At 33.7% G+C, this 23,093-nt stretch overlaps 2 protein-coding genes across 4 annotated transcripts in view; one reads left to right on the top strand and one right to left on the bottom strand.

Annotated features, from left to right (window-relative positions):
- Window positions 1-819: 819 nt before the first annotated feature.
- On the bottom strand, window positions 820-13,159 carry LOC130051576 (heat shock 70 kDa protein 12B-like). 3 transcript variants are annotated; one of them, XM_056153594.1, is made up of 5 exons: window positions 13,077-13,159; window positions 11,041-11,439; window positions 9,974-10,201; window positions 4,370-4,526; window positions 820-2,201 (listed from the first exon to the last, which is right to left on the bottom strand). In XM_056153594.1, exons 2-5 carry the CDS (start codon window positions 11,398-11,400, stop codon window positions 1,117-1,119), a joined length of 1,830 nt encoding a protein of 609 aa, XP_056009569.1. In that variant the 5' UTR covers window positions 11,401-11,439; window positions 13,077-13,159; the 3' UTR covers window positions 820-1,116. The 3 variants fall into 3 exon arrangements, with proteins under 3 accessions (XP_056009569.1, XP_056009570.1, XP_056009571.1); XM_056153595.1 differs by lacking the exon at window positions 13,077-13,159 and adding an exon at window positions 12,401-12,479; XM_056153596.1 differs by lacking the exon at window positions 13,077-13,159 and adding an exon at window positions 11,704-11,722.
- Window positions 13,095-23,093, top strand: part of LOC130051577 (uncharacterized) — a 24,632-nt gene continuing 14,633 nt past the window's right edge. Inside the window, exons 1-7 of the mRNA XM_056153597.1 lie at window positions 13,095-13,187; window positions 17,387-17,556; window positions 17,780-17,968; window positions 18,633-18,692; window positions 19,629-19,688; window positions 19,883-19,948; window positions 21,193-21,255. Of these exons, the coding sequence (XP_056009572.1) occupies window positions 17,392-17,556; window positions 17,780-17,968; window positions 18,633-18,692; window positions 19,629-19,688; window positions 19,883-19,948; window positions 21,193-21,255 (603 nt within the window). The 5' untranslated portion in view covers window positions 13,095-13,187; window positions 17,387-17,391. The remainder of the gene's footprint in view (window positions 13,188-17,386; window positions 17,557-17,779; window positions 17,969-18,632; window positions 18,693-19,628; window positions 19,689-19,882; window positions 19,949-21,192; window positions 21,256-23,093) is intronic.

Below are 23,093 nucleotides of genomic sequence, written 5' to 3'. Positions count from 1 at the left end.
TACTCAAAAGGATCACCTTCAATTTCATACTGTTTGCATAAACTTTATTTCTGATTTCATTTCACATTAAGCAATGTTTTATCTAAATATCCTTCACAATTCCTATATCGATTGCAACATCGGATAGTATAAAATTGTTTTAACGAGCAATTCCCATAAGATTAATTTGATGGGCATAGTCCGGCAGATAAATCTATGTCCCTCACCAATCATTCGAGCTCTGTATCCATTCATTAAAATCAGTTAATGATTGTTTTCCAGCCCCATGGTTTAAGCCCTGTTGTTAATTAATTGATAGGTATGAGCAGAGTACTCCTCAATTAATTTCAGATTAATGTAGATATATAGCTGACTACCTGCTTGGGTTCAAATGAATCACTCATCGAAAGAAAACGAAAACACCCACAGGTTATAAAAATTACTCAGGAATAAAGTTTCATCAACCACAGAACAATCTGAAGAATTCTCGCTTTGAAATGCGAGTAATGATCTGGCTTCGATTCGATCAAATTTACAATACATGTAGCTGTCATCTATTGTAGCATCGGGAGAGATAATTGATAAGATTTAGATAAGGATGACAGATTCTCAACTTACAAATTCGATTGTTATTGACATTTCGTACTAGGTACCGTGTAGTGTTTTCCTTGAAATTATCCAGAATATTTTTGTTTCCTATGATGCAGATTGCAATCATTTAAACAGTGTCTGGTTTTTTATTCATAGCTTTTTTTTTAGTCTTGACCATTAGCTCTGTATATTCCACCGAGAATGCTGATTATCCGAACTTCACTCACTGCCAAGAAATTGGATCTCTGATAAAGCTTTCCATATCATAAAGAATGAAAGTTTATTTGATGAGTTAAACATAGCAAATTATCATTCTGCATCGCATGGGCTGGAGAATGCCATGTAGTTCAACAAAGCTTCAAAGTCAACGGGTTATAAAATTAACGCACATGTTGAGAGAATAATTAAAACTGAATGACATACACTGCATAAAATAAAATTCTGTGCCCAATAACACCTCTCTCTCTCTCTCTCTCTCTCTCTCTCTCTCTCTCTCTCAATGCATAACTAAATATCTGGCTTGCGGTAAACTGTGCATGTAATTATTCAGTCTTTGGTGAGGGTTTGTTCTGAGTTCTTTTGATCTGGCTCAAGGAAGTCAAATCTCGCGACACGTGGTTTCCCTGATTCAGTAGCCTCAACAATCAGCTCTGTTCCACCAAAGGTCATTTTGACTTCAATTTCTCTGTCATTGTTTGATTTTTCCACATCTATCGTCAGTTTACCGACATACGAGCAAGTTGAATCAGTGGTATATTTCGGATATCTCTCCGATGAAATGTGAATTGGGATGTCGACTGTTTCTGAATCTTTGTGTAAAGGGCTATAATAACGAGGTTCAAGGGGGGTTCCCACTTCCACGGTTTCGTTGATACCCACATGGACGCTAAAAATATCTTTACACTTGTTAATGCCCCCAACTCTGAATTTTTTCTCCAACGGATCTCCCGGCTCGAAATTTCTATTGGACTGAACACCGTAAGTCCATTTCGTTTTTCTGGACACGATCATCTTGGGGTTATGTCCAAAGAGTACTGCCCCTTTAACAATGGCCAGCCCAGCGTCCTCAGGTATGATGACCCTCTTATCTTGAAAATTGTTTTTTATCGCTTGCTGAATAATTTTACACTCGGAAAATCCACCAACCATCAAAATGGTTTCTACCCCGCTGCAAAGAGGATGAGCAATCAGGCCTTTCACATGGTCGACAACACTTTCACAACTGTTTTTGAAGAGACCGTGAACCATTTCCCCACTCATACGAAATTTGTCCCCAGTGCATATCATTTTGTCTTTATATCGCATCTGAGATATTGTCGATTTGAGGTCTTCTTCATATTCCTCTTCAAAAATATCAATCAAAGTTACAGGGACTCGAAAATTTAATTTGTCGTTGGTATTGGTGGTTACGGATCGCTTTTTAGTTTCGAATTCCCGAATCATTTCAAGGTTATCGGCAGGATGTTTTTTCTTGAAATCCATCATGACTGGATTTCCAACAATACTTATGATCATTTGGAGGAATGCTTCGTCAATTTTGGTCCCTCCCCAAGCCCCTCCGCTGGCTTTATGTAGTTCTTTCAGTGTGTTATCGGGAAGAACTTCTTGAATGGTTACATCAACGGTCCCTCCTGTAATCAATATCAATAATTATTATTACTTAGTTTTGGTTTTTGTTCGTTCTCCCTTTCCCTAATATGTTCTAGTGGTTTTTATTGCTGAATATACTGGACATGTTCACTGTCAATTTCAGAGTTCATCTAGTTTTAATAATACAAAGTTATGCACGTGTGTACCAATGGCTTTAATGTATAATATGTTAAACAGCAAGACCGACATTGGACACTGGACCGAGCGAAGTATGAAATGGTCATTGGCGTATTCCAAGTGATAATCATATTCAGTAAAGTATGGTAAATTAGAAATATTCTCTCCCTTATTATATATTATTCATAAAATTCATCTGGCGCTAAATGTCTCGTAACATCTGAATATCAAAGAATTTTTTATGGCTTTCATATGAAACTGAAAAAGGGCCCACTGAGGGGATGCTAAAGAATGGGATATTACAATTTGAGATTGCTTGTTTAGATGTTTTGGTACATAGATGTACATGTGAATATATTTATATTACAAATCGCATTTTCCTCTATGAACCAACCAATTTGAGCATGCGACACAATCCGTTCATAACTCCATGAACGGACAATCGAAACTCCTCGAATGTCTCGCGCACTCGACATACATGTAGATCTCGGCAATCGAACTACTCGGTTATTTCCGTAACCACAAATTAACCTCGTATGTGGATCTACGCCATCAGAGTCTGTTGTTATGTGTGCACAAATGTAACTATGACGCCACAGTCGTACGTTACAACATGAAACACGAGCTTGCATTTAAGATAGCATACATAAAGGTATTCTACCACTATCAATTTCCACATATAAGTTTAAGTATTAGACATTAGTGATACAAAAACTGAATCTGTGGTAAAAATCTAAATAACACATTGTATATATGGATTCGGTTCTGGCCTTTTAACCGCATCTACAGGCGCGCTGCCAGCAAAGAAATGCATCGATTTGATGCAATCTTTGCGCCGATCCACGCCCGAGACTTCTTGCCGGTTACGGAAAAGGACGCGCGCGTGATCTGATTGAGGCGGTCTATAAGGTATTCGTTTTATGCAACAAAAATGAAAAAAAAAAATCTTTTTTTTTTCGCGCCAAAAAATAAAAACTGCACAAATTTATTTACCAGTTTCAAATCCTTGGCATGTCCCACTATTCAGATCGAACATAGAGTCTCCACAGTACCCAAGAGTCTTTAATTTAAATTCAGGATAAAATATTAAAGTTGCTTTTGTTGTGAAGTTTCATTTTTAAAATTCTATTCCTTAAATTTAAGAAATCACTTACCCATGAAATATGTTGAATTAACAATGCATTTTGTTCCTTTTAGATGCACTATATTTTGACATGCAAGTTAACATTCCAGGACACTGTTCCAATAAGCAAACTCCCAAAGAGGAATATTCTATGACTTATAGAGGCAATGTAAACAAACATTGATTAAGTAAATGAATATAAATATAAGAATTAAACAGCACGTTTGAGCTATTCATGGTCAATATGAATGGATTTAGATTTGAGGCAAATTCTCTGTGAATTGCTAGCGCTTGGAGTTTGCTCAAAATATGGGTTTTTTTCACATACGTGTAGCAGTGAGGGTTCTTTATCGTGCCAACGCCTGCCGTGACACGGGTCCTCCGAAAGATCCGTCATTCTGACTTCTAAATGCCGAGCGTTTGGCGAAAGAACAATCACTACCTATGTTAACACCTTAGGTTTGACACGGCCATGGCATGAGCGGGGCTCGAACTCACGACCTCCTGGTTACGAAGCGAACGTGTTTATAATATATCGTATATTTTTACATAAAAAAACCCCATGAACTCGTCCATCTATTTAGTCGTATTTCATGTACTGTTTTCCTATTCAATGATTTGCTAAAAACAATAACCATATCAATTTATTTTGGACAACTTGAGTGTTTAAATTACAAATTGCAAATCAGAGAATTGTGTTTGTGACAGTCAAATTTAAATTCGAATAACTGTTGAAGCAATTAATGAACTAGACAAAATGCCAGCGCCCATACGGCTCAAAATTTTCATTGAACGTATGTAGAAATTATCTCTTTTCTTTTGTGTGTTTTGTCTTTTTGGTTTTATTTTAACATACGTGTTAAATTTCTTGCTCAGTCACCGATGCTAAAATTACATGTAACAGTTTACCTCCCATATCCAACAGCATATAGCGAGTTCCTGGCTTAAACATGGACAAATGTGTTGAGCTTTCTGTGGATTGTCTCTCCAGAGGTAATATTCTGCAATACAAAGCAGCTGCTTCCGGTTCCAGAGCGAGGCTCAGACTCTCACTTCTTATCCCTGCCTGACATATAAAGATGGCATATATACATGTAGAACAGATTCGCATTGTCTGATGAAAACACGTTAAGTTTATATGTCAACACATGATTCTGGTTGTGTAAAGATGTTGACACATGATTTTATTTGTATAGAGATGTTGACACATGATTCTGTTTCTATAGATATGTTGACACATGATTCTGTTTTTAGAGATATTGACACATGATTCTATTTGTATAGAGATGTCAACACATGATTCTATTTGTACAGATGTCAATACATGATTCTATTTGTACAGATGTCAACACAGGATTCTGTTTGTATAGAGATGTCAACACAGGATTCTGTTTGTATAGATGTCCACACATGATTCTGTTTGTATAGATGTTAACTCATGATTCTGTATGTATAGAGATGTCAACACATGATTCTGTTTGTATAGATGTTAACTCATGATTCTGTATGTATAGAGATGTCAACACATGATTCTGTTTGTACAGACATGTCAACACATGATTCTGTTTGTACAGAGATGTTAACACATGATTCTGTTTGTATAGAGATGTTCACACATGATTCTGTTTGTATAGAGATGTTAACACATGATTCTGTTTGTACAGAGATGTTAACACATGATTCTGTTTGCATAGAGATGTCAATGCAGGATTCTGTTTTTACAGATATCAACACATGATTCTGTTTGTACTGTATAGAGATGTTAACACATGATTCTGTTTGTATATATGTCAACACATGATTCTGTTTGTACTGTATAGAGATGTTAACACACTATTCTGTTTGTATAGAAATGTTAACACATGATTCTGTTTGTATAGAGATGTCAACACATGATTCTGTTTGTATAGAGATATCAACACATGATTCTGTTTGTATAGAGATGTCAACACAGGATTCAGTTTGTACAGAGGTCAACACATGATTCTGTTTGTACTGTATAGAGATGTTAACACACTATTCTGTTTGTATAGAGATGTCAACACATGATTCTGTTTGTATAGATATGTTGACACATGATTCTATTTGTATAGAGATGTCAACACATGATTCTGTTTGTATAGAGATGTTGACACATGATTCTGTTTGTATAGAGATGTTGACACATGATTCTGTTTGTATAGAGATGTTAACACATGATTCTGTTTGTACAGAGATGTTAACACATGATTCTGTTTGTATAGAGATGTCAATGCAGGATTCTGTTTTTACAGATGTCAACACATGATTCTGTTTGTACTGTATAGAGATGTTAACACATGATTCTGTTTTTATATATGTCAACACATGATTCTGTTTGTACTGTATAGAGATGTTAACACACTATTCTGTTTGTATAGAAATGTTAACACATGATTCTGTTTGTATAGAGATGTCAACACATGATTCTGTTTGTATAGAGATATCAACACATGATTCTGTTTGTATAGAGATGTTGACACGTGATTCCATTTGTATAGAGATGTTGACATATGATTGTTTGTATAGATGTCAACACAGGATTCTGTTTGTATAGATGTCAACACATGACTCTGTTTGTATAGAGATGTCAACACATGATTCTGTTTGTATAGAGATGTCAACACATGATTCTGTTTGTATAGAGATGTTGACACGTGATTCCATTTGTATAGAGATGTTGACACATGATTTTGTTTGTATAGATGTTAACACATGATTATGTTTGTATAGATGTCAACACATGATTCTGTTTGAATAGAGATGTCAACACATGATTCTGTTTGTACAGATGTGTTAACACATGATTCTGTTTGTACTGTATAGAGATGTCAACACATGATTCTGTTTGTATAGAGATGTCAACACAGGATTCTGTTTGTATAGATGTTAACTCATGATTCTGTTTGTACTGTATAAAGATGTCAACACATGATTCTGTTTGTATAGAAATGTTAACACATGATTCTGTTTGTATAGAGATGTCAACACATGATTCTGTTTGTATAGAAATGTTAACACATGATTCTGTTTGTATAGAGATGTCAACACATGCTTCTGTTTGTATATAGATGTTGTCATATGATTCTGTTTGTATAGAGATGTCAACACATGATTCTGTTTGTATAGAGATGTCAACACATGATTCTGTTTGTATAGAAATGTTCACACATGATTCTGTTTGTACAGATGTCAACACATGATTCTGTTTGTATAGAAATGTCAACACATGATTCTGTTTGTATAGAGATGTCAACACATGATTCTATTTGTATAGATATGTTGTCACATGGTTCTGTTTGTACTGTATAGGGATGTCAACACACCATTCTGTTTGTATAGATGTTAACTCATGATTCTGTTTGTACTGTATAGAGATGTGAACACAGGATTCTGTTTGTATAGATATGTTGACACATGATTCTGTTTGTACTGTATAGAAATGTGAAGACAGGATTCTGTTTGTATATATATTAACTCATGATTCTGTTTGTATACAGATGTTGACACATGATTCTGTTTGTATAGAGATGTCAACAGATGATTCTGTTTGTACAGATGTGAACACAGGATTCTGTTTGTATAGATGTTGACACATGATTCTGTTTGTATAGAGATGTCAACACATGATTCTGTTTGTATAGAGATGTCAACACATGATTCTGTTTGTATAGAGATGTCAACACATGATTCTGTTTGTACAGATGTCAACACATGATTCTGTTTGTATAGAGATGTCAACACATGATTCTGTTTGTATGGAGATGTCAACACAGGATTCTGTTTGTATAGAGATGTCAACACAGGATTCTGTTTGTATAGAAATGTTAACACATGATTCTGTTTGTATAGATGTTAACACATGATTCTATTTGTATAGAGATGTTAATACATGATTCTGTTTGTATAGAGATGTCAACACATGATTCTGTTTGTATAGAAATGTTAACACAGGATTCTGTTTGTATAGAGATGTTAACACATGATTCTATTTGTATAGAGATGTTGACACATGATTCTGTTTGTATAGAGATGTCAACAGATGATTCTGTTTGTATAGATATGTTGACACATGATACTGTTTGTACTGTATAGAGATGTGAACACAGGATTCTGTTTGTATAGATGTTGACACATGATTTTGTTTGTATACAGATGTTGACACATGATTCTGTTTGTATAGAGATGTCAACAGATGATTCTGTTTGTACAGATGTGAACACAGGATTCTGTTTGTATAGATGTTGACACATGATTTTGTTTGTATAGAAATGTCAACACATGATTCTGTTTGTATAGAAATGTTAAAACATGATTCTGTTTGTATACACGTTGACACATGATTCTGTTTGTATACAGATGTTGACACATGATTCTGTTTGTATAGAGATGTCAACAGATGATTCTGTTTTGTATAGATATGTTGACACATGATTCTGTTTGTACTGTATAGAGATGTGAACACAGGATTCTGTTTGTATACATGTTGACACATGATTCTGTTTGTATACAGATGTTGACACATGATTCTGTTTGTATAGAGATGTCAACAGATGATTCTGTTTGTACAGATGTGAACACAGGATTCTGTTTGTATAGATGTTGACACATGATTCTGTTTGTATAGAGATGTCAACACATGATTCTGTTTGTATAGAGATGTCAACACATGATTCTGTTTGTACAGATGTCAACACATGATTCTGTTTGTACAGAGGTCAACACATGATCCTGTTTGTATAGAGATGTTGACATATGATTGTTTGTATAGAGATGTCAACACATGATACTGTTTGTATGGAGATTTCAACACAGGATTCTGTTTGTATAGAGATGTTAACACATGATTCTATTTGTATAGAGATGTTAACACATGATTCTGTTTGTATAGAGATGTCAACACATGATTCTGTTTGTATAGAAATGTTAACACAGGATTCTGTTTGTATAGATGTTAACACATGATTCTGTTTGTATACAGATGTTGACACATGATTCTGTTTGTATAGAGATGTCAAAACATGATTCTGTTTTTATAGAAATGTTAACACATGATTCTATTTGTATAGAGGTGTCAACGCAGGATTCTGTTTGTATAGAGATGTTGACACGTGATTCTATTTGTATAGAGATGCCAATACGTGATTCTGTTTGTATAGAGATGTTCACAAATGATTCTGTTTTAGAGATATTGACACATGATTCTGTTTGTATAGAGATGTCAACACATGATTCTGTTTTTAGAGATATTGACACATGATTCTGTTTGTATAGAGCTGTCAACACATGATTCTATTTTTAGGGATATTGACACATGATTCTATTTGTATAGAGATACCAACACATGCTTCTGTTTATGTACACATGTTGTAATGATATGACACGTACATTATTTGACATTCTCATCTGTAAAAAAAACAAACAAAAAAAAACAAAAAAACATTCTCATCTGTAAATTGTATTAGTTTTCATAAAATATGTTTCATTTTAAAAATGAGTGCAAATTGTTCTTTTAATGTTAACAAAACAACTTCTTTTGTATAAATCCTAGGCTGTATAAGTTTTTATTTGTTTTCTTTTTTCTTTTTCGTATTGGTCAGATCCCAAGTTAGTAATTCAAAGTGTTTGAATTTTACTAAATCCATAATTTACAATTAAAGTGGAGAAAGGCAAAACTGTTCACAATTAAGATGTGAATTCTTCATTCATACATTTCTGCATCGTCGGTTACCTACGGGTGCTTCTCATCGATTCTCTCCATCATATTGAGGGAGCGCGTGTGGACTCAAAACCGTGGTTTGCGACGATGTCATTTCTGAATGAGCGAAACTAAATATATACATTGGTGATGAAACTTTTCTTACTTGGGACACAGTTGCACTTAATTGAGTATTAGGCAGAGGTTTTTTTTAAAATCTCAGTCGTAAGATTTTTTGTGAAAATGGCCACTGATCTGTATTATTGAGAAGGTGGAAATCAGTTAGATATTCATACTCAGGCATTTAGGACTCACTCTGAATTTTCTCACTTTTCATTGAAATCTTTTAAAAATCTTGAATTCATGCATCAAAACTTGTTACATATCAGTATAGTTAAATAACCCACAAATACGCGCATGCACGTGCGCTGGATTTTGATTGCATGATGCGTATACTTTTATTACAGATTTGTTTATTGATGAAATGGTCAGAAAGTTTTTATGGAGGTATATAATGAAATGCTTCACATACATGTAGTGCATAATGGTGTTGCTAAAATCAGTTCTATCGCGCATGCATGTGTGCTTGCTTAATTTTGATATCAAATAGTTAATAATTCTACAAAACTCTTTATTTTTCAATGAATTGCTTTGGAATTAATTATACAGTTATACTTACTGTCTAATTGGGAGACGTTTGGGAACATCCGTAACGATAATCAGCACTAGGTGCTACCGATTCGGATGATTTAAGTTCCGTGTATACATGTAACACAATTGCTTCATATTTCGCTTACCTCCCTTGCCGCCTCTCTCATAAATTGCTTAGCTCTGTCGTTCCAAATAGCAGGAATGGTCAAAACCCAATGAATGTAATTCTCGTCCACCAAGCTGTCCAGTCCTTTTTTCTTTATATGCTTTAGAAGGTGATTTCTTAAATACCGTATGCCATGGGCAAATATTGTCATGGCGGAAAGCTTCTTTGTACCGCTGTCGTCTGGGATTTCCGTGTCACGGTTCAACGTCTGATATATTGAAAGTAGATATTAACGGCAAACTAACAACTCAACTTTATGGAAACGGAATGATTTTAGCTTCTCCGTTGTCAACTTCCCATATTTATGTAGCAATATTCCATTATTACCTGCAAATGGTGTTTATATCTCTCAACTGATTCGAGACGCAAGAGCTTGTTCTGCGTATGGTCATTTTTTTAATCGAGGCAATCTACTGACAAACAAGTTGCTAGTACAGGGGTTTCAACAGTCTTGTTTAAAGTTAGCATTTCGCAAATTCAATGGTCGTTATAACAATCTAGTTTGCCAAATCAACCTATCATTGGGTCAAATGCTGTCTGACGTGTTTCATACCGATTGTTAGATCGTTCTTGGCACACTGATTTTGACTACAGATACCTTTGTTTACCTGATCAAGATATAGGACACACGGCAGGTGTGACCGGTCGACAGGGGATGCTTTCTTCTCCTAGGCACCTGATCCCACCTCTGGTGTGCCCAGGGGTCCGTGTTTGCCCAACTATCTATTTGGTATTGCTTATAGGAGTTCTGAGATTGATCACTGTTCGTTATATTCACCTTTCATTAATATTTTGATTGATAATTCACGCATTTTGACCAATCTCAGTTTTATTTATGATAGAATTCACTATGTTTGTATCACGTAAGAATGCGCATACAACACATTGTAAATATGATGACGATGATAATAATAGTAATTAAACTTTTCAGACATATACAATGTAATCAAAAATATAACGAGCTGTTAGTTTACTTTTACCATCTTGAATTAAAAGAGATATCCTCAACATTGTCATAGACTGTTATTGTCATTATTTATTACTTGCCATGTTATCGTGTAACATCATCTTGAATCTTCGGAAGAAATACCATGGGCGATGTTTACCTTCGTTGGCAAGATCAGTATATGCATCCTCAGCTTCGTACCCAAAGGAATGAAAAGATTTGTCGGGTTTCAGCAAAATACAAGTAGGGGTTTTCTGAGAAAATAAGTTCTTGTGTCCAGCCACCCAAGTAGTGTTGGTCATGATTCTAGTGGGATCCATTAGGTATTCATCTTTGAATGAGAAGGCATAGCCCGAGTATGTCGTACCGAAGTCAATGGCAGCCACAAGGACTTTGGTAGTCGGTTTTTGTTCCTCGGCCATTTCAGAAATTTTGGTATTCCTTTTTTGTTCCTCTGCCATTTCAGAAATTTTGGTATCCGGTTTTCAATCCTCTATCATCTTAAAAGGGGGAAATGTAGCATTAAAAATTGTATTTTGTTGTAGTTTTTTCAACATTACCCATTTTTTTAAAAAAATTTTTTTATACAACTTATGACTTTCTATAAGTGTGATTTGTGCAAGTGCAATAAATTGAGAATGATACTGAATTGAGGTAATGAATAATGATACTGTATAGGGGTAATAAAATGTATTGGGGAAATGATATTCCTAAGTCTAGCTTTGCTGTAATGATACTAATGTCCTCATGGTACCATCTCTTACTTCGTTTTGAGTTAGACCGGTCGTGGTGGTCCAGTGGTATAGAGCGTTCACTTCCTAACCGGCAGATCCTGAGTCGAGCCCCGCTTGTGCCATGACCGCGTCAAAACTTAAGACGTTAACAAAAATAGTGATGGCTCCTTCACCAAACGCTTGACATTTTAAAGTGAGAATCGCAGGTCTTTTGGATATGACCTTAAAAACGAAGGTCCCCTGTCATGGCAGGTGTTGGCCTGTTAAAGAACCCTTACTCTCCTAATCGCTAAGCATAGTAGGTCTAAATTTGTGGTAATCCACCTACAGCTGGTGACATCTCAATATGCGTGAAAAATATCGATGGGACGTAAATAAGCAAACAAACGACTATCTTTGAGATAGATTGAGGAAACTCACATCTATCTCTATCACCCAAATACAAGGGTTAATTTCAGAGAATTCATAACGTCTGTATTCAGATAACTATCAGGAATGAAAACAACAAAGCTTTACACTGGAGTGATTGGAGAATTGATGTAAGACCTTCAAGCCAACATGGTTGCATTCCAAATCATGAAGGGTAAAGTAAAGGGTGGATTCGTGTGTTAACACAAATGTTTATCATGTGAACTGGTTTGACGAATCATCGCAATCATTCTGATGTAAGCAGATTTTTCTGTATTAGTTTTGCAAAAGATACCAAGATATTTTTTTTTAAAATTACCTTAAATATATATAAATACCCCCATTTCAACAGTTATGATCTTTTGGTCCAAGGTATCTCAAGGTCATTTTGAAAGGTCAAGGTCACTCAGGAAATATACCTTATATAAAGAAAATTGCCTTATTTCAACAGTTTTTGAACCGGTATTGATCATATATCACACAAATAAGTAATAGGGAAATGACTCTCAGACAAAAGTCACGCAAAGCCATTTTGTAAAAGTCAAGGTCAACGCCACTCAACATACCTTACATGTGAAAAGGAAACCTTTATTTCAACAATATTTCGACAGTTATTGACCCTTGTACGAGGGGGGGGGTGTCATTATTATTATTATAAAAAAAAAATTCATTAGGGATGGTATCCTTGTAGACCCCTAATGTTATATAGGTATTACAGGCAAAATTACGGCTAATTGTATTTTGGGAAACGGAACGCAATATGTTTGTTTGAAAGCTAGTATAAATAAAAGATAATTGGCTACAATCAATCTTTGTTGCACAGTGACAATGTTTGTTTACATGTTGAGTATATGCAGGCTTACTTATTACATAGATCCCCCCTTTTATATGTATTTGCAAGTATGTTTTGGTGCTGGATAATGAAGGAATAGTATGAGAAACGAAAAATACTAGTATGAAAAAAAAAATAGTATGAGAAATAAAAGAAATCTTACATTGCATTTCATTCAAGGTCCTTCGCTTCTTTACTGTGAAATCTACTTTCGGTTTGTGTTCGTTTATTTACAAATGGCGTCGGTCGTGGTCTATTCTCGTCAAAGATAGCGGTAAGTAATATAAATGTAATTTGTTTTAATTTTATGACAAGGGTTTGTTTTCCAGATTTTTATCCTGGAATTAGCATTGCCTAGTAATGTCTGTATAAATGTCTACACAATGTATGCATGAGCTGCAATAATCAGTTATTTCGTTGACGTATAGCAGCTTAACTTTTATCTCTTTAGAGAAGTGAGCAGGCATAGTCTATATCCACGTAGCTAGGCTATTTTCCTGCCCACTTATTTACCTTCATATTATTTTGTTATATATATTCAATTTTTTTTTGTATTTGACTGCAATTATGCAATAGCATACCAACACTTAAGAAAATCATTCATAGAGTCCATGAACATTTTGTGCAAGAATTTTATAAACCTGTGTAATAGACAAAAATTTATCTGGCATATGAGCAACGAATGTAACAATATTACTGAAAAGTTTGCCAATTACATTGAAAAGTTTGCCAATTACATTATATATATATAGCTGTTCATTGCTAAGAAAAGTTGATTTTTCATGAACTTGTAAATTTTATTTTTCATCTATCTTTTGGATAATCACTCTTTTATGATTTATGTAGCCTATATGAACTGTGTATTCTTTGTATGCCCTCTGGGCCTAAAATTGGAAATAAATTACTTAACAAAAATGTACACACGAAGTAATAGGCCTAGCTATATGCACATGCATGTGCATTGAACAACTAAAATGTAAAATTACATGAAAGTAGGTGCACACTTAACTCAAATAAGAACACTCATTGGAACCTTTTTCCTTAAAATGAAAGAAACCTAGCTAAGGGAAAAAAATTGTCTTTATGACATTATCTTTTTCATTTATTGTGAAAGACATGCATACATCTTATAGGATTATAGAATTAAATTGAACATGCATAATTATAATCATACAATAAAGCTATACCTTAGATTGTATTTTGTGGTATGTATCCCCGGGCTGAGTGAGTCCGTCCATCTGTCTGCATGTCAACACCTTATAATTATCTCACAACTCATTGTGAGAGGAGATATGATTATAGTAATTAATGGACTAGCTGTTCGTGTGTGGGTGCATTATTGAGTACAGGTGTGTGAGTTGGTGTGTAACAGTCTGCATGAGCTTGTAGACACTTTTATGCTCGATCGATTTGGTATTTAATCAGGAGAACCTTAGTAGTTTTGGGGTCAAAAGGTCAAGGTCACTATGGAACATTATAAGAAAAAAAAGCTTGTAAACACTCTACAGGCCAGCGTACATTTTTGCTTGATCGATTTGGCACTTCACATGAGAAAGGAAGAACCCTATTGATTTTCAGGTCAAAAGTTAAGGCCACTACAGGACTTGATGAAAAAGGCTTACATAAAAACTGTTTCTGCGGTCTCATCGAAAGGACCACCCCATTTATAGTCTCCTGTTACAACAAGCAAGGGGTACTGAGGACCTACCCCCATCCCCCACCCGGGACTTCTCAATGATATTATTTTTTAAGTTCAGATGTCAGGATCAAATTTACACAATTATAATTAAGGCTAAGGTCATCAACCTAATTGGTACACATACATTGTTCCCAATAACTGTTTAATTTTGTTGGCACAAAACAAGAATAGAAACAGTTGCTTACAAGAGATTTAGAATAAGGCCAAAGAAAATTAATCAATAGTTTCTCAGACCCTGTCAAAATCGTTGAAAAGTAACTGCATGCATGGAATTTTTTTCCCCCAATTTATATTGATCTGTTTATTCATGTAAATGAGGTAACTTTCAATCTTCCATATTTATGTAAAACTTTCAGAAGGTTTTAATAAAATTGTAAACTTGTATTTTTTTTTATCATTTAATCATACACCTATCAACACTTCGCTGCGAGTTACGTCCCTTTGCGGGGTGAGCCAAAGGTCAAATGGTGAAAAACCAAGTTTTCCTTCTTTACCTTACCAAATGTAAGATGTTATTACTTTGAATTTTAGCCAGTTACCAAGTTTTCATACAAGTGAATGGGTTAATTGCCCCAATCTGGGGCATATTGTAGTTGACTGCAATTGATGGAAAAATAACCAATGTCAAAGGTACAGATAGGAAAATTACAAAGGCCAACGTAGGGAAATATGATTTTTATCCGAGAGATGGCGGACAAGGGACTTAACTTTCGCGAAGTGTTGATACGTGTATTGAATGCATACTCATTTATATGCAAGTATTTAAAGATACTAGTATAAATTTAATAGTAAGTAATGTGAAGCTATTTTTGATAGAAATATGAAAATTCCATTGGTCCATATAAAAAACATTGTACATGAAGAAGAAAAGGTAAATCGATCATTCTACAGTCAACAATAAAAAAAGAAAGATAACTCATGCTACAGCCAAGTAAAAAAAGATATACCTGCTTGCATCATCAAAATTTGAAATTTTGGGCCCAAGAAACTATTTATTAATCTTTTTTTGCATAATCAAAATTCTTTGAATGATACATGTATTAGTTATAGGGCTGAAATGATACGATAATTATATAATTAATACATATTGCAATACTTATGCCACGATTCAATACTTTCAATATGATACAATTTATAGAAGAAACCAATAACAACATTGAAGGTAAAATTAATTACCAAGATTCAAAATCATAATTTTAAAAGCAAAATGTTTCCTAACTGGTAAGATGCCTGTTGGCTCTGTTAATAGTTTAAACTGATAAAGTTCATTATTACTTTCATCAACCTGAAAGCAAACAACAGTATGAACATAATGTTCAACGCTATTTTGTCCCTTGATCATGCAGGTAAAAATAATAAGTACAGGCCGAGCCTGATGTACTTTACTGAACCTGTTTGTTATAAGCATATCAAACCGAAGATCGGGGCAATGAATCGAACATTGAATCGAGCATTCATATTGAATGGTATTGATATTTCAGTGAATCGTTTCAGCCCTAATTAGTTGTATAATCATACAACCATCATACAAGGTTTGTATTATAGTAACATGGTGCAGACGTGCTTCTGTCCATCTGTCATCTTTTCATTCATCAGCATCTTGTGGAAAGAATAAATGGGTACTAATAAGGCTATATAGCTAATGAAACCTTCAGGTTACGTGTTCCCGGTTGTGAGAAGATTTCTCGTAGTCATACATGTACTTTCATAGGGAATCATGAAGGAAACGCAGAAAAGACTAAGATCATCCAACTTGGTGTACATAAACATGTTCCTCACGATGTTAATTAGTGAAAGTATTGTAATAATTATGTTTCTCAATTTTTAGCTTATTAGAGTGAAATATTTCTTCAATTTGATATGTATTAACATTAATTGAGCCATCTTGGACTGAACCTTTTATTAAAACTCCCCAAAGCAGTATTAGAGAAAATTCAAATGTCGAAAGAACAATTTCAAAGACATTTTTTGACCAACACTGGTTTATTGGTAGTCCTAACTTTCTTTGATTACAACGTACTGCGTTGCTGAATATATTGGACAGGCTTATTTTGCCGTGTGAGCATTGTTCGTAATACAGATTCAGCATTAAAGAGCGTAAGTTAAATTTATCAAGAAATATGTCATGTCGGTATAAGACGGGTTAATGGCTAAGATGATCTGTTTTCCCATATATATTTATAACATACACTAATTAAGTCTTTTTAACCAATTATTGTTGCACGTATATCACAGAGTTCATCACAACCATTTCAGGAGTACACAAATCTCTGAATGATGCATACAGTATATATCATACAATTTACATAATGGCTGGGTTTTGAAATAGGTAATGATCATTCAGACAATGAAACTTTTTTGTTTGAGCAGAATTGGATATGCCCTTTAAGCTTCTCAAGCTAACATTAATAGAAAACATTTTGTGTATTTTTTCTGTACTGTGTGGGATGTCTATGTCAGAGGGCTTAATTGTTGCCACTAAGTATTTGTAACACATACAACAGACCATATACCTGGGGGATTCGAACCTGCATGGGCCCACTGAATCTCTAGTCAGGTGTTATATTTACCAACTGAGCTATCTGGCCACCAGCGACTGCCACATGTATAATGCGACAACAATTAGCGATTTCATTATTAATTTAAAATTTGATACATGATTGACAAACATTTACATGCTTGTACATGTATATTGAATTAAGCTAGTGAACTGAAATACTACAGCATTTGTGAGTTGACATAGTAAGTAGAGCTTTCATTGATTTTTTCCCAAGGAAAGATGGCAAAGAAAGCAGGCAAACAAACGATAACATCTATCTTTAATGAAGCAAAGAGGCTTCATAATAAGAAAGGTGTCGATGAACATCTGATAAGAAATGCTGAAGCAGAATTTGAAGAACTTACTAAGTATGCTAGAGACATAGAGAAAAACAATCCATCAAGAGTAAGTTAAATTAATGAGCCCATATCACTATAGCAAACTTAATTTATGCATGTACCTTCAGTTCATCTACATGCATTTCCTTATTATAAAGCTAAGTATCTCTTCACGATTCATACGTGATTCATTTTAAAAAAATTAATAAAGAAATGTGCATATGATAATTGTACTAACTTTGTATTAATTGATAAGCAAACTGTTTCATCTCACATCAATGTTTCAACAGCATAAACAGATCAAGGATGACGTGGAGATGATGGAAGCTCGAAAGATTCGTTCAATGCCGTCAATCAATGGAGGTGGAAATCTCCACAAGTTCTTGGATTCTCAAGCATCATTGGATAGTGGCGTTTGGAAAAATTTTTTTTTTTTAATAGAATGTCGAAAATATGTTAATGAACACTCAGTTAAAAATGTAAGTAATGAGGCCAAAAATAAAATTTGTTGTGTTTCTGCTAACCCGACCATTGCAACCCCAACTAATATACCGGCCCTCCCTCTATTCTGGATTTTTTAAACATACAGTTCAAGAGATGACATATTGCATATTGTTTTTGAGTTGACACTTGTAATTACATGTACTTTGAAGGTATAAGCATATTGGAAAATTAGATTATTGATTAATAGTGAAAAATAATTGAGACCAGGTCATGTTACAATGTAATATGTCTGCAAGCAGAATGCATTGGGATTGTCATCAGAATGTTTTTTGTCTGTGTATATTCTTAAAATGAAGTTTGAGATAAAGGTATAACTTCCTTCAGACCAAATTTTAACCTGGATGTTAGCGGAAACACAACCATTTATACTTTTGGCCTAAATATTGAGGTTTAATTGATCTTTATTGATAATATTATTGGAGTCCATGTTGATCTAAAGATGTAAGGATAATTCAAATAAATTGTTTGTAACATTGTTATCATAATGAGATAGTCTGTATCATTTATAAAAATCAACACATAATAATCATATGAAGGTTTAAATAAACCAGGTTTGAGGAAGGTGTTATAGTCTATTCTTATTAACCCTTAATTATTTGTATAATGATACCTGTCACTCATTAAATGTATTGTAAACAGGGAAGCAAATCTGGTGGGAACCCGAGAAAGCAAAGCAACCCTTCGAATCACACGGGAAAGGTATGCCTGCTTATTTCTAAATTGAATGTCCCGTATATTGATTTACATGTAGGGAACATATGTACATGTACTAATTAAGTATGTGACTTGTCAAAGATAAAATAAAAAATTGTTTTTGGCATCACATTAACAAAAACACTACAGTGTACATATATGTTATAGTTTACCATCATGATGATATGTATCTTGGTGCTTAGATTTATTATGATAGTATGTATTTTGTAACATTTATTTAGAAAGCTTGTGGTATACAAGATATGTGAATGACACTAAAACTCATTTGGAAGTAAAATTAAATGGATTATTTGAAATAAAGAATAAAAACTTCAATTTGATACACCATAGTTTCTATAATTTTATATTTTGATGTCCCAGTAATTGGATATTTGAGGGCATATAGTGTTTGGTCTGTCTGCAAAAACTTTAACCTTGCATGACCACAACTTTGAATGAATAGTGATAGCTAGGGCTTTCATATTTCACATTTGTATTCCTTGTGACAAGACCTTTCTTTGGTACCAAAAGCTTTGACCTTGTGACCTTGACCTTGGGGTTTAACCTACTTTTGAAAAATGTTATCCTTGGTCATACGTTTTGAATGGTTGGTGATACGGCTTGTGTATTCCTTTTGACAAGACCTTTCCTTGGGTACCAACATTTTTGAACTCGTTGCTTTGACCCTGTAGTTTGACCTACGTTTGATGAATTTTAACCAAAGGCCATAACTTCTAAATCGTTAGTGATGGGCTTTTCATATTTCACATCGATTTAGTCTTTGTGACAAGACTTTTCTTTCGGTACCACAATTACTTTGCTGCCATATAGATCTCAGTATCAGAGATTCACAAACACATCTTGTTTGAGTGGAAATTGATTTGCTTTAATTATATATTTTGAGTTGGAGATTGATATTAATTTGTTGTGTATATTTCACAGTATTCACCAACAACTGTCAAACAACATCAAAGGGTGACCAGTTTTCCATCTCAAAATCAGGTGCATTATTATTGTGGATATCCAAAGCACATATTTAAATTATTTTGTATGAAGATTTGCCATTATTATTAGCTTAATTCATTCATTGAAATCTAAAGGATACTGTTAGAATGATAATCAAAAAATAGTTTTGGGTTTCTTCAACAGTTATAATTTTTCTGCACAGTATAACTATTCAATCTGTGTTATTGTAGAGAAGCACTCCTACAAATTCCTATCCAAAGCACACTGTGACGTACAACACTGTGGTAACTGGAAAGGTGCGTATTAGGAAAAGTGCATTTAACATGAATCAAGTAACGAAATAAAAATGCAGAAATTTAAGTTCTGGGAGATATGGTTTATTATAATAGCATCACTACTATACGGACACCAAATTCAAAATGAAACATTAAATGTACAATTAATTAAATGGCCTTTTTGAAATATTCTCTATTTTAATATACATCCATTTATATAAGATCTGCAATATTACTACAAAATTGTCATATTCCATATTTTATTAGATGAAATAGCTAGTGCATGTCAGAAAGGACATAAGGAAATACTCTCTGATATGGAGCAGTGAGTGAGTGGAGCTCTCAGAAATATTTCTGGATCTGGGAAGAATATGATTGAAAACATAATCTGTTATTACATATATTTCATGCAGGTCAAATCTTGCAAAGCAGGATAAACCAATACATAAAGAGTGAATATAGATACTAAGTCAACACTTAAGTCATTATAGATACTAATTCAATGCTTATAAGTGAAAATAAATTCTAATTCAACACTTAAGTGAATATAGATACTAATTCAACACTTAAGTGAATATAGATATTAATTAAGTCAACACTTAAGTGAATATAGATACTGAAGTCAACACTTAAGTGAAAATAAATTCAAAGTCAATTAACACTTAAGTGAATATGGATACTAATTTAAGTCAACACTTAAGTGAATATAGATACTTAAGTCAACACTTAAGTGAATATAGATACTAAGTCTACATTTAAGGAACTATATATACTGAAGTCAACACTTAAGTGAAAATAAATTCAAAGTCAACACTTAAGTGAATATGAATACTAAGTCAACACTTAAGTGAATATAGATACTTAAGTCAACACTTAAGTGAATATAGATACTAATTAAGTCAACACTTAAGTGATACTATAAGCCAACACTTCAGTAAATATAGATACTGATTAAGTCAACACTTAAGTGAATATATAGATACTTTATAGATATAGATGCTTTGACCCTGTAGTTTGACCTACGTTTGATGAATTTTAACCAAAGGCCATAACTTCTAAAATGTTAGTGATGGGCTTTTCATATTTCACATCGATTTAGTCTTTGTGACAAGACTTTTCTTTCGGTACCACAATTACTTTGCTGTCATATAGATCTCAGTATCAGAGATTCACAAACACATCTTGTTTGAATGGAAATTGATTTGCTTTAATTATATATTTTTTGAGTTGGAGATTGATATTAATTTGTTGTGTATATTTCACAGTATTCACCAACAACTTTCAAACAACCACATCTAAGGGTGACCAGTTTTCCATCTCAAAATCAGGTGCATTTTTATTGTGGATATCCAAAGCACATATTTAAATTATTTTGTATGAATTTAGGACTTGACATTATTATTAGCTTAATTCATTCATTGAAATCTAAAGGATACTGTTAGAATGATAATCAAAAAATAATTTTGGGTTTCTTCAACAATCATAATTTTTCTGATGAAATAAAAATGCAGAATGTTCTGGGAGATATGGTTTATTATAGCATCACTACTAAACGGACACCATTATTCAAAATGAAACATTAAATGTACAAGTGGCCTTTCTGAAATATTCTATATTTTAATATACATACACGTAGATCTATATAAAATCTGCAATATTACTACAAGATTGTCATATTCCAGATTTTATTAGATGAAATAGCTAGTGCATGTCAGAAAGGACATGAGGAAGTTGCACTCTGATATGGAGCTGGAACTCTCAAAAATATTTCTGGATCTGAGAAGAATATGATTGAAAACATATAATATGTCATTACATATATGTCATGGTCAAATCTTGCAAATCAGGTTAAATCAATACATCAAGAGTGAATATAGACAGTAAGTCGATTATAGATACATGTACTTAAGTCAACGCTTATACCTGAAAATAAATTGTAATTCAAGACTTAAGTGCTTGTCTCAGATAAAACCATGCAAAACAGTCCAGAAGCACATGTTACCAATCCTTGTGATATTTTACATGGAGATTCACCTATGGGTTCTATCTCCATTTACAAAATATTTCAGTGAAATATCCATGCATGTTCTTTTTATACAGCGCCACCTATTCCAGGCATATTGGTCTCAATTAACAAGCCAAAATACAGCTTTTTCAGCTATTTTCGATACCCGAAATAAAGATAACTGAGATAGGCAGTCCAATTCTGGACAGACTTAAAAAAGTACCTCCTCTATGCTATAAATCAAACTAAAAATGAGGTGAAAATATTTTATCATAATCGAGTACCGATGCCTTTATTATGGGTACCCCCCAAAAAAATAGCTGATTCAGCATTTTTTCCTTATGTTCGGAGCCATCAGTCTTCCAAGGTAGGCCAAGTTTGAGGGTTTTGTGTTCATTTAGTAAAAGCTCTGTCATATATGGCCAACTCATAAAAATATTGAGCTCGGCAAATAATATTGTCCATTTCGTCAAGGGATGCGAAGAGACTACCATTAGGAAATCTGACAAAGTCGATCAAATCCACCACACAATGAATTTCACATACCATACCAACAATTATATCAATACCAAAGGAAAAAACATTCTCATTTTAAGAAAATTTTAATAAATACTAATTTTGAAATTGGTAATTCAAAGTATCTTATACAAATCATAGTAATTATACACCAAAACTGTATTAATATGCACAATTTCAAAATAATCCACGTTTGACCACATAAATCTGATCCCCTGATCGTTAAAGATATTTATGTTACTCCAACTCCTTTAACCAAGTGTCCTAAAATTGAATAGGGGTTATGTACTAAGATACATCAGCCTGCCTTAGGAAACCTATACAGAACAGTCTTTTCTAATACCATGTCTGTCTATGAACCAACTGAGAGATAGACCAATATGTGCAAAGCAATACACCAATCTTCTTTCAAGGAGAGCTAAGGTGGCTCACTACAACTTAAAAAGTTTTTCAAATCAGCACAAAAATGATTTCATCATGAAGGATATGATACATCATAATTATATATGTCAAAAAGGCAGACAATATGCAATTTTGGATAAAAATAACATGATTTTAAAAATTAATATCATTAACTATGAAAAACAGCCTATGGCAGATTTGAACTCAGGATCTAAGGTTCACCAGCCCAATGCTTTATTCACT

Source organism: Ostrea edulis, chromosome 2, assembly GCF_947568905.1.
Source record: "Ostrea edulis chromosome 2, xbOstEdul1.1, whole genome shotgun sequence".
NCBI classification, from domain to species: domain Eukaryota; kingdom Metazoa; phylum Mollusca; class Bivalvia; order Ostreida; family Ostreidae; genus Ostrea; species Ostrea edulis.
The sequence above is the reverse complement of the archived record's forward strand: the minus strand, read 5'-3'. Positions and strand labels throughout refer to the sequence as shown.

Coding starts and splice junctions, on each gene's coding strand:
- LOC130051576 (XM_056153594.1), bottom strand. CDS start 11,400: ATGGCAGAGGAACAAAAAAGGAATACCAAAATTTCTGAAATGGCCGAG. Junction 4,527..9,973: donor TGAGAGAGGCGGCAAGGGAG/GTAAGCGAAATA, acceptor TTTATATGTCAG/GCAGGGATAAGAAGTGAGAG. Junction 2,202..4,369: donor TATGCTGTTGGATATGGGAG/GTAAACTGTTAC, acceptor TATTGATTACAG/GAGGGACCGTTGATGTAACC.